At 43.4% G+C, this 12,855-nt stretch overlaps 1 protein-coding gene across 8 annotated transcripts in view; it reads right to left on the bottom strand.

Annotated features, from left to right (window-relative positions):
- LOC147313294 (tumor necrosis factor alpha-induced protein 2-like) overlaps positions 1-12,855 on the bottom strand; it is a 72,127-nt gene that overhangs the window by 48,952 nt on the left and 10,320 nt on the right. For all 8 annotated transcript variants that reach the window (XR_015125184.1, XR_015125185.1, XM_086265332.1 and 5 more), the window contains exons 3-4: positions 11,004-11,434; positions 9,900-10,111 (exon numbers count right to left, since the gene is read on the bottom strand). Coding sequence is in view for 6 of the 8 variants with exons in the window: in XM_086265332.1 (XP_086121458.1) it covers positions 9,900-10,111; positions 11,004-11,434 (643 nt within the window). In the remaining 2 variants the exon portion in view is untranslated. The remainder of the gene's footprint in view (positions 1-9,899; positions 10,112-11,003; positions 11,435-12,855) is intronic.

The raw sequence follows: 12,855 nt of genomic DNA, 5'->3' as shown, positions 1-12,855 counted from the left end.
AATAATGAGGATGTACACATCCTGGACAAGGAGGGAGCGGGAAGTCAGGGAGGCCATTTATGTGAAAAGGGAAAGACCATCTCTGAATCAAGGAGGCAGCCTAAGGGTACATTTTTCACCATCTTACAATGCTGTGAGTTCAGCCATTCCCCAACTCTCTGTGAATGGTACTCATGGCCATTTATCAGTGGTTGTTGATCAAGGGTCTTGACAATTTGCATATTAATGATCAAGAAATTGACTTAACAGCCAGTTGTGCTAGTTTCAGTCATTATACAAATATACTGTTTACAAGGTCATTTCTCCCACTGAAAACATCCAGATGAACAGAATCCACCTTTTGGGATTTTCTTACCTGGATGATTGAGCATGCAGCAGGACGTGATGCACTGAGTGTTTCATCTCCACTCTCTATGTGAAAATTGACCTCTCTGCATTTAATCATTAGGTATTATTAATCTCTAGCTCTCTCCCACAGTATGTCTTTTGTCCCATCTTCCTCCCATAACCCCCCACCGCTCACAGCAGATGGCTGTGTACCTGAGCTTGGTTCTGCTGGAGGTTTCTTCCTGTCAAACAGGGAGTTTTTCCTTCCCACTGTCAAAAAGCGCTTGCTCAAGCAGGGTCATATAATTGTTGGGTTTTTCTCTGTTTTCTTTTTATTATTTATTATTGAGTTTTTAACTTTAGGAAACTGTTGTGATTTGGTGATAGAAATATAAAATTGAACTAAATTAAATGAAACAATGTATCTGGTTCTGTTAGCGTGACCACCCTACAGGAGATGGATGACCCAAAAGGTGTTCTGGATTCAGGAATTTCTGGAAGGATTCTTTATAGATGTGAGATAAAACTGAGTGTTTGGTCAGTTAAGAGCTTCTAGCTTTTTATTGATGAGCTAAAATTAACCTAACTGCTAAAGTCTCTTATTGTTTCTTCAGCCTGTAACATGAGCTGATCCTTTCTGTGTAAAGCACTTTGTGCTCTGTGGAGGAGGAAAAAAAGACCATAAAAAGTCCTAAAACACAAATCTGAACTCAGGCTCAGATACTGTGACTACTCCATTGAACGGGACCAGAACTTGTGCACCTCGTTTAAAGGCGTGACTGTCTCTTAATGGTAGCTGCTGTGTGTTGTGATGACCTCACAAAGTTCAGCACCTGTGTGGGTTCCAAGGTGCCTCAGAACACGGACCAGGTTCTTACTGTGTGACGTATTGCTGGGATCATTCTGATTACAAGTACACCAGAGTTATACTTTACGGAGAGAATACTTTTGTCAGGGTCTTACTGTAAAGACACCATTTTTAAAAAGGTCCTTCAAATGGTTCTTTAAAAAAAACATTTTAAAGAACCTTTTTTGAGTGGTTCTTTAAAGAACCATTTTAAATCTTTCAAAATAAAATGTACCTGGTGCTCTCTGGCAGGTAGCTCCATGCCCTCCTGGGTTTTAAATGCACCTTAGAACACACATGCATCAACACTACAATGAGCGGGTGGAGGGAGGTTTGGAGTCTTCTCTCACCCCCATTCTCTGCGGCCTGCTGGAGCGGGGGGGCTAAGAGGAGGAGTTGGCCGTCCGACTGCGGTCTGGAGTGTGGGGCCTCCCTGCTGCTGCGGAGTCGGGGCGGTCTGCCTCTCCCCGCCGCAGGGAAAAGGGTAACACCACCTGGGTCTGGGTGCAATTCCCCCCTCCAGGGGCAAGGGTACCTAGACCCGGTTCGTAGAGTACGCTTGGGGAGTGTGATTGTGTGTACAGCGTCTCTTTATGTCTGTCTCCACATTGGTTGAGTGTGGAGTGAGTGCATATGAGAGCATGAGGGTGGGAATGGATGTTTGTATCTGTGTGTGCCTGTATGTCTGTGTCTATATGTCAGGTTGGGTATCAGACGCCACCTCTCTGGGGACATCTCAGGCCCTCCAAGGTTTGGAGGCCTATCTCCCCCCACCACCACTTCCCCTGCCAGTGGCAGACTCCCTCAGACATCGGTGCGTTGGTGCTTCTTTGTGTCTGGGGATGGGCGTCCAGGTACACACCGGCTCACTCCTTGGCGGCCGCTTATCGGGGCCTGGAGCCTGGGGCTCGCTCAGGCCACTTCGGAGGTGGGGTGGCCCCGGCCTCTCGGCCTGGGGCTCGGTCACTCAGGCACGGCTGGCTGCCGGCGGAGCTCACGGGCGCGTCACTGCAACTCCCCCTGGCTTCTGCTCCGCGGCTGCTGAGTGAACCCTCATCTGGGACTCTCCTCAGCTCTTTCTGGGACAGTGGCGTGGCTGCCCCTCTGTTGGTCTTCCTTGGTCTCTTGTGTTCTGAGGGCCTCTGGATGTCTGGAGTTTTGATCTCCTCCATACCTGCTTCATGCCCTGGAGGACGGGGCTGTGGCCCCCCCACACCCTCTAGCAGATCATTACATGAAAGAACCTTTTAAAAAAAACAAAACAAGCGCGTCCATGCTCACAGGTGTACACACGGGTGATCACACCCACAAACTACACCCTTTTTGGCTCCTACCTCAAAGCACACTGTGTTCTGTTGATCTTACGTGCTGCACAATAATGTTTAATATTTAGCATTTACTGTCATATTCCCATGATGTTGTTTATTCTATTACTCTTGTTCTCTTCTGCTTGTTTTCTTTTTTCTTTCTCAACAGGTGATCCAGGTGATCGATATATGCATTTTCTTTTCTTTTCTTTTTTTCTTTCTGCCCATTCTGTTGTTTTTTGCCCTTCTCCCCCGTCCCTCTTCTCAGCTGTTTCTCTTTCCCTCTTTCTTTCTCCCCTTCTTTCCCTCAGTCAAGTCTGTCCCGTATTCAGCAAGTGAAAATAAAATAAACAATAAAAGATGAATCAAATGGACCATTATGGCAAGGCTGGGATGGTCAATTTGGTAAAGTAAATCCGTTGGGCATCTTTCTTTGCCTTTAGACAATAATTCTGATGGCAAAGGAGGCAAACGGGACAGGCAAAAAAAAACCCCCAAAAAAAAAACAACAAAATAAAGTGTAAGATAAATTGAATTTGAGCAGGGTAAAATAAATACAAGAACAACAGCATAGACATACAGTGGGGCAAAAAAGTATTTAGTCAGCCACCGATTGTGCAAGTTCCCCCACCTAAAATGATGACAGAGGTCAGTAATTTGCACCAGAGGTTCACTTCAACTGTGAGAGACAGAATGTGAAAAAAAAATCCATGAATCCACATGGTAGGATTTGTAAAGAATTTATTCGTAAATTAGGTTGGAAAATAAGTATTTGGTCAATAACAAAAATACAACTCAATACTTTGTAACATAACCTTTGTTGGCAATAACAGAGGTCAAACGTTTACTATAGGTCTTTACCAGGTTTGCACACACAGTAGCTGGTATTTTGGCCCATTCCTCCATGCAGATCTTCTCGAGAGCAGTGATGTTTTGGGGCTGTCGCCGAGCAACACGGACTTTCAACTCCCGCCACAGATTTTCTATGGGGTTGAGGTCTGGAGACTGGCTAGGCCACTCCAGGACTTTCAAATGCTTCTTACGGAGCCACTCCTTTGTTGCCCGGGCGGTGTGTTTTGGATCATTGTCATGTTGGAAGACCCAGCCTCGTTTCATCTTCAAAGTTCTCACTGATGGAAGGAGGTTTTGGCTCAAAATCTCACGATACATGGCCCCATTCATTCTGTCCTTAACACGGATCAGTCGTCCTGTCCCCTTGGCAGAAAAACAGCCCCATAGCATGATGTTTCCACCCCCATGCTTCACAGTAGGTATGGTGTTCTAGGTATGGTGTTCTTGGGATGCAACTCAGTATTCTTCTTCCTCCAAACACGACGAGTTGCGTTTATACCAAAAAGTTCTACTTTGGTTTCATCTGACCACATGACAATCCTCTGCTGTATCATCCATGTGCTCTCTGGCAAACTTCAGACGGGCCTGGACATGCACTGCCTTCAGCAGCGGAACACGTCTGGCACTGCGGGATTTGATTCCCTGCCGTTGTAGTGTGTTACTGATGGTGACCTTTGTTACTTTGGTCCCAGCTCTCTGCAGGTCATTCACCAGGTCCCCCCGTGTGGTTCTGGGATCTTTGCTCACCGTTCTCATGATCATTTTGACCCCACGGGATGAGATCTTGCGTGGGAGATTATCAGTGGTCTTGTATGTCTTCCATTTTCTGATGATTGCTCCCACAGTTGATTTTTTCACACCAAGCTGCTTGCCTATTGTAGATTCACTCTTCCCAGTCTGGTGCAGGTCTACAATACTTTTCCTGGTGTCCTTCGAAAGCTCTTTGGTCTTGGCCATGGCGGATTTTGGAGTCTGACTGTTTGAGGCTGTGGACAGGTGTCTTTTATACAGATGATGAGTTCAAACAGGTGCCATTCATACAGGTAACGAGTGGGGGACAGAAAAGCTTCTTACAGAAGACGTTACAGGTCTGTGAGGGCCAGAGATTTTCCTTGTTTGAGGTGACCAAATACTTATTTTCCACCCTAATTTACGAATAAATTCTTTACAAATCCTACCATGTGAATTCATGGATTTTTTTTTCACATTCTGTCTCTCACAGTTGAAGTGTACCTCTGGTGCAAATTACTGACCTCTGTCATCATTTTAAGTGGGGGAACTTGCACAATCGGTGGCTGACTAAATACTTTTTTGCCCCACTGTATATTAATGGTTTATTGCCATTTCGTAGTTACCAAAAGACAAAAGGACATTTTAACCCTCAGCACAACATCACAGCTAATACATGTCACATATTAGTCATTTAAACAGTAATAATTAAATATTTTTACTATACTATAAACAAAAATATATAAATACTATATCTATAGATAACACAACAATTAATACATGTATTGCTTAATTAATAAAACATCAGAAAGATATAAAAACAGATTAGAAATAGCAATAGCTTCATAACAGACCAATAAATCAACACATTTTCATCAGCAGATGCTTGCATGTTCAGTAAAAATATTTCAACAACAAGTTTTTGATTAAAATGATGAATGAACTTCAGCGTTATGTAAGGGAAATTTCATGTTGGACTCACGGTCCTTTGTTATTCCAGTTTAGGACCATGTGTCTGACGTATGTATCATATCAAATATATGTCATATCAAAACAACCCCACACCTGCAGTTGTTTCAGTTTTTCACAGGTGTTTCCTGTCAGTGGTCAACCTCACTCAGGTGGACATCCATATCACCCAACCAAACAACAAGCTCCTCCCTTTGTGCTTCAAATCCCTCCCACTCTGAGACAAGGAGCTGAGAGCTGAGAGAGAGAAAACAAGGGTCAATTATAAAGAAGAGAGAAAAGTGAAACCCTCCTCAGAAGGTCGACCTGTGATGGACTCCTGTTTGGTGTTCACGTCATCCCAGCGGCGGCTGCACTCACTCGCCAATGCCAGCAGCCGAGTCTGCAGGGTGCCCTGGAAGAGCATAGTTAATTTTCGACTCTTCCTGGTCAGGCTCTCCAGCTGGATGAGCCAAGGTCTCCCCTTTCACCACCACCTCTAAACACACAAACACAAATTGCATGTAAAGCAGGAGGTGCAGATTTTTTTTGCTATTCTTTTCTAAATCCAGGCTTGATCACGTGGAGGTATTTGGAAAACTTTTTTGGCCAGCAGACGACTGTTGTCTCGCAGAAAGTCAAATCAAATGTATGCGATACACAATCAATTCACAAGAACACATTAAAAAAGAAAGTCCCGTTCTTGCCTGATTTCAAGTGAAATCTGCATCAAAACAGGGAGACAGAATTAAAACAAGTGTTTGTAGCAAATGTGAGCACAAAGCTTCACTTTATACAAGCCTGCTATTAAAGTTCTCCTCTATGCAGACAACGTTCCTGTTTTCAAGGCACAACTTGGATCTGCTGTACAAATCTTATGGATACACAATAAATGAAACAGTAGTGTGCACGACTTCAGATTCTGATCCCTTGTCTTAATATGGTCCCAAAAGGCTCACAACAACCAACATAGCTATAGCAATAAAGCAAACGTTGAGGCTTCAAAATACAAAGTCCATAAACTAATGGCTGACATGGGTTTTATCATAAGGGTGATAAATATACAACATATGGTCTTAAGACTAAAAGTATAATACAGATTTTAGTCTGAGAGATTTGACGTTCATTTACCTGCAGATGCCCTATACGTGCCTGCTCTGTGGTTTTCCACAACATTTTGCACATCACTATTTAATACAGGAAGTAGGTGAACTAAAACAAGTCATCTTTCTTTGTGAGAGGACCATATTAATGAAACCAATCTCAATGACATCACAGAGATCCCTAAAGATGCTCCTGCTGTTTTTCTTCCTCCTCATCCAAAGCTTCCTTCTCCTTGTCCTCGACTTCCATCCAATTGTAATTCAATCTAATTGTGTTTCCCCCTCCTCTTCCTCATTTTGTTGGAGCTGTGAAAGGAATTAGTGTGAATCTGAATTAATTTTTGCAAATGTGAAAAATCAGCTTTTCGGTCAGAGATGCTCTTGTGATTTAAGCTGGGAAGAGTAGATTTATGTGTTGATGCTGCCTGCTTCATCTCTACGACTGGTTGCTGAGTGATATTTACACCCCGGCTGGATTACAAACTTTAACCACGTGTTGAACTTTGGCCCAGCGTTGATACCTCTTGTATAGTATAGTATAGTACTTGTATAGTATAATGACCTCTTCTTGGCTTAATGTATGATGGTGGATAAATGAAATGTACAAAGAAAATTTAACTATATCACAAAAGATCATCTATCTTTGAAACATCAAATGACCGGAGCATAACTTGTCAAGTAGTCTGAAAATAAGTTATACAGTAACAGTCAAAGACACACCTTCTCATGTGTCACATTCTATTCATTCAAAACACTTACGCATAGCTGTGTTTTATACAGCTCTTACAGACTGCAAAGTACAGGCTGATGTGAGTATTTAATGTAAGAGTTTCTAGAGCAGACACAGCGCTCATGTCAAACAGGCTTCATGCGCCCTTTTAGTGACTTTAACAATATTATAAATTTTAATATCGGTCTTGCTGACATTACGTTATGTACGCAGCACGCAATTTGAGAAGCCAAAGGTTCAAATTAGCTGGGAGCACCTTCACTTAATTATAACAGTGGTTTTGTTAGGAAAACAGTTCTGTATACTGGATACTAAATTGCGTTAACATCAGCGGCTAACGTATCTAACATAGCTAACCCTTGTTGTTAGCACAGCATTAACAGCAAGCTACAATGACAAGTAACAAAAACAAAACAGTAAAAAGGTTTTAATGAAAATGTTTTACCTTTTCCAACAGTCCCAGAATCCAGAGCTTCAAAGACCAGCAGGTACTGAAGACTGTTATCCGCTTTGCTGTCACCGACTGTGAGAAAGTGTTTTTTCCCTTACAAAGTTCAAGGCCCACCGGTCGCACAATCTGTCTGCGCATGTGCATCCCAACAATTGACGCCCCCCTTCTCTTTCGGAAGGTTGCCACAGTACGACATGTTCTAACGTGACTCTCTCTCTCTGTCATTTATTTGGCTCGAAACACATATTAACAAATTGCTCAGTGATAAACAAGTACTCAGATCCTTTACCTAAGCAGTGCGCTTTGTCAAAACTAAGTAAGTGTGTCGATAATGAACACATAAGTGTGTTCACTACACATAAGTGTGTTCATTACACTGACATTCTGTTGTACAATTGTTATTTACTTGTATTTTATAATTTGACTTTACATACTGCTGGGTGGTTTATAAAGTTTACAATAATTAGTATTATCATTTTGCTATATTTTCTAATATGTATAATAATCTCAAAAGTAATGCCTTGAAACAGAAAATAGTAATACTTTATTAAAACTTAAAACTAAAGTACAGTAAACGTCTTAATAATAAATTCCATATTCTATTACCACATTATTTGTGATCAGTGGGTTTGCAGGGTTAGGGGTGTTGGGGGTAGGGTCTTTAGGCTTTGGCCCCCACCCCTGCCACCAGTATATTTTTAACCAAGTATTTCTAACTTTTATTTGAATATTCAGTTTCCTACCATCTGCTCTTAAAGGGTAATTGCCAGGTAACCCGCCCTCCCCCTTTGCACACACATGTACACAAACAAAACACACAGTATAATTCACACTATAATTATAACAAATATGTATGCCATTTTACACCATCAAATTTAGATAGCTAAGGATGAAGAACCTTTTGTTCTTTAAAGAACCATTTGTAGTACCTAAAGAACCATCTACAAAATAAAAAGGTTCTTTGACATATGATGGTTCTTTAAAGAACCATGAAGACATCTGAAGAACCATTTAAGAGCCATAATTTTTCTGAGAGTACCAGGTGGGCCAGCAGGTATGGCTCTCAACCAAACACATTCCACTCAAAACTGAATCAAAGATTATCCACATCCCGGCATACTCCATCACCCGCATTATGGAGGCTAGGCACCGCGGTAGAGGTTTTCAGTTTTTGGTGGATTGGGATGGGTATGGTCCGGAAGAGCACTCCTGGGTGCCGCGGTCCGCAATTCTCGATGATGCCATGGTGAGAGAATTCTGCCACCGGCACCCTTACAAGTTTGGTGGGTCGCCGGGTGGCTCGCGTTAGAGGAAGGGGTACTGTCAGGGTCGGACGGTGCCCCGACCGGTCAACCCGCCTGTGTGTATATGTGTGTGTGTGTTTTCCTCTCTCGCTCTGTTTCCCTCCGCTGTGGTGTTTACGGAGGTCGGATAGCAACGAGGGACCTCCGACCCGGAGGCGCTGTGGCCCTGAGCTGCCTCACCTGCAACCGATTCTCCACCAGCTGCTACCAATCATCCACCATCTTGGGCAGGGCTATTTAATGGTGTGGCTGAGCGAACGACAGCGCTGGAGTATTGCACTAAGCCTGGTAATGTTACGAGCCGCTCATGTTGCTCAGTGTTGTCTGCTCTTTTTGGTTATTCATTATTATTGTCTGTGTGCAACTAGGAACTGGGACGGAGGATTCACGAGCACAAGAAAACACTTGGAGGAGAGACTGGCACTCACTACCACGCACGGTTTGAGCACGGGAAGGAGGACGCACCAACTATTATCATTGCACATTTTAACTATTGTCAACCTTTATCCATTGTAAATAAACGCACTGCTTATATTCACAGCTCCGTGCTTGAGTCCACTCAATCCTCAACCGTGACAACTTTCTGAAGTCTTATTGACCACACCGAGCAAAGATCATAATTCACACACACTAACTTCTCTCCTTCACATGAGTCTGACAGAATACGATCATGCAAAAGAAACTAGCCAGTGGTTATTACAGAGAGGATAAAGATAAGGCCTGTGGACCAGAACTGGGACCTACAGGTCTGGCTGATGGTTTAAATAAATAATTGTGAATGTTTCACAGCGCAGCAGGAATCTGGGCTGTGTTCAGGTAAGGCAGAGGACTGATGCTCAGACAGGACCTGCTGTGATAGTTCTGCTGTAATAGTTCTGATGTAACAGCTCTGCTGTGACGGTTCTGCTGTAACCGTTTTGCAGTAACCATTCTGCAGTAATGGTTCTGCTGTAATAGTTCTACTGTAACAGCTCTGCTGTGATGCTTCTACTGCTACAGTTCTGCAATAACAGCTCTACTGTGACGGTTCTGCAGTGATGGCCCTGCTTTAATGGCTCTGCTGTGACGGTTCTACTGAAACGGTTCTGCAATAATGGCTCTGCTGTAACGGTTCTGCTGTGACAGTTCTGCAATAACGGCTCCCCAGTAATGGTTCTGCTGTCATGGTTAAGCTCAGTAGAAGTGTTTAGGTTCGCATTGATTTGTTTCAGGGTTGTTGTTATGGTTGTTGCTATGGTGATTAGCACTCTGCTCTTTGGCCTGTGGGCAGCGCTGCCACACCCAGTGCCACACAGACTCACTGTGGGTAGTACTGGTTGACCCAGGACAACAGGTAGCTGCAGTCATCGTCGTCCAGCCCTGCAGCGGTGAGCTGAGTGAGGTGGGCCGAGAACTCCTGATGGTACAGGCCGGCGTAGAGGTTCATGATGTCCATGTGAGGAGGGTAGCAGTTCTTCACCCTCCTCACCACCGTCAGCAGGTCTTCCTTCACACATCTTCCCACTCGACACACCTGGACAGGTTCATCGAACAGGGAGTAGGGTAAAAACTCTCATCAAACCCCGTATTAACATTAATCGACTGTCCCAACCAAAACAAAAAGGGGGATTAGTCCTGCCCAATATAGATTATTAAAGCATACTTTTGAAATGGCTAGATTAGGCAAACATTGAGCAGAGAAAAACAAGATAAACTGAATTTTAATTGAATAAGAATAATTTTAATTTATTCAGTAAAAAATCTTAATATATATTATTATACTCCTTCAAGGCTGTATAGAATGGGTGTTGGTAGAGAGGACTTGTGTTGGAAATGCCAACAAGCCAAAGGTACTGATACATGCCCCCTGAATGCCCACTGTTTGTTTGTTTTTTCAGTTTGGAACACTGTATTGAATTATATGCAGGGATGGAAGGTTTGTAACTTGCCCAAATCACCTAAATTATGTCTACTAGGAGATAAAAGAAAGGTGCCACAATTAAATAAACACCAGTTTAGAGTGTTAAGCACTGCACCAGTAACATGTGCCTGTGTCATTTTGGAATACTGAAAGGACACCTATACTCAAATGCTTAAAATGTGGCCAGAATGATTGGGAACTTTACTTGCGAAAAGATGTTGGGAAGGTAAGATCATGTGACGGAAGCTTTGGTGGAACAATGGGGCAATTTCTGCACCTACATGTCTACCTGACTTTTTGTTTTGTTCTTTTTGTTTGCTTTTTTCTTGTTCTCTTTTGTTTTTGTTTTGATTTTTTGCTTCTTGTTTTTGGTTGTTGTATTTTTGTATTTGTTATTATAAAATGTAAAATCTAATAAATAATTGAATTTTTAAAAAAAAACTCTCATCCAGCTCAAACTGAGTACCAGCAGAGCTCCTCCCACACCTCCTCCCAGGTGACTAACCTGTCTCTTCACAGGTGAAGAGAGCCAGTCGGTTCCTCCCGAGGTGTCTTTGGCAGCCTCCTTTATTCGGCCCTCCACCATGTTCTGGAGCAGTATGTTGTGGATGCTGAGACATTTCTGAGGACGCCATCTTGGGACTCGCTCCTCCTGACAGTCTCTCCAGCGCCGGTCCTGCGCCTCCTGCTGCTGGATAGACACCATGGCACTCCTCAGGACCTTCAGCTCCCCTGCAGAGGAGGAGGGGTTGAAGGTGTCATTGATGGCCATCCACAGCTTCAGTTGCAGAGCCTCGAAGTCTTTGTGCAGCTCGTCCTCCTCTTCCTCATTGACCGAGTCATAGCTGAACAGGTCCTCCTCCCTCTCTATCAGCCTCCTGCTTGATTCTTCCAGCTGCTCCTCCTTCTCCACTTGCACCTGCTTGACCTCATCCCCTGAAGAAAACAGAAAGCATCAGAAGCAAAAAACCACAGGAGCTAAATCCATCAACAGATCAGGTCCTGCTAGCTCTCATTCTTCATGTGAACCAAACACCTGCAGTTCCTATGACATCCAGCAGAAACAGCAGTGAGTCACCCCCATAGACTCCCATGTTAAAACTTCACAGCACAAATAAACATATTTACAGCCTGATAAACAAACAGTTTGGTCTTTTCCTTCATTGCACATGAATGGGGTGGTGGGGTCTTTATACTTCCCCTGTTTTTTAGGGGAGTCGCCTATTTTCACTGACACAGGAGACTATCTGATTGTTCAGTCTGACGTCACTAGCCGTGTCTGGGTCTAAACTCCGCTGCAGGTCCATATATCAAACGATCACTATGGCATTAATGAGAGTTGAAAAACTGTCTAAAGTCTTTCATCTTTAATAAAATGATCAGCGTTCTGCTCTACCAGGTGTAACAATTGAGTTTAACATCCAGGCATCCATGAAAACGGAATTTATGACATTTAACGGAGTTAGAAGTTAGCAGGGAGTTAGCTCGCTAGCTTCTATCTAAATACAGTGGGGCAAAAAAGTATTTAGTCAGCCACCGATTGTGCAAGTTCCCCCACTTAAAATGATGACAGAGGTCAGTAATTTGCACCAGAGGTACACTTCAACTGTGAGAGACAGAATGTGAAAAAAAAATCCATGAATTCACATGGTAGGATTTGTAAAGAATTTATTCGTAAATTAGGGTGGAAAATAAGTATTTGGTCACCTCAAACAAGGAAAATCTCTGGCTCTCACAGACCTGTAACGTCTTCTGTAAGAAGCTTTTCTGTCCCCCACTCGTTACCTGTATGAATGGCACCTGTTTGAACTCATCATCTGTATAAAAGACACCTGTCCACAGCCTCAAACAGTCAGACTCCAAAATCCGCCATGGCCAAGACCAAAGAGCTTTCGAAGGACACCAGGAAAAGTATTGTAGACCTGCACCAGACTGGGAAGAGTGAATCTACAATAGGCAAGCAGCTTGGTGTGAAAAAATCAACTGTGGGAGCAATTATCAGAAAATGGAAGACATACAAGACCACTGATAATCTCCCACGCAAGATCTCATCCCGTGGGGTCAAAATGATCATGAGAACGGTGAGCAAAGATCCCAGAACCACACGGGGGGACCTGGTGAATGACCTGCAGAGAGCTGGGACCAAAGTAACAAAGGTCACCATCAGTAACACACTACAACGGCAGGGAATCAAATCCCGCAGTGCCAGACGTGTTCCGCTGCTGAAGCCAGTGCATGTCCAGGCCCGTCTGAAGTTTGCCAGAGAGCACATGGATGATACAGCAGAGGATTGTCATGTGGTCAGATGAAACCAAAGTAGAACTTTTTGGTATAAACGCAACTCGTCGTGTTTGGAG

This window comes from Aulonocara sp. 'chitande type north' Nkhata Bay, linkage group LG15 (assembly GCF_057382095.1).
Source record: "Aulonocara sp. 'chitande type north' Nkhata Bay isolate Kocher_YH1m ecotype deep benthic linkage group LG15, A_spYH_male_GT1.1, whole genome shotgun sequence".
Taxonomy (NCBI): domain Eukaryota; kingdom Metazoa; phylum Chordata; class Actinopteri; order Cichliformes; family Cichlidae; genus Aulonocara; species Aulonocara sp. 'chitande type north' Nkhata Bay.
This window is presented reverse-complemented; position numbering and strand designations above follow the sequence as displayed.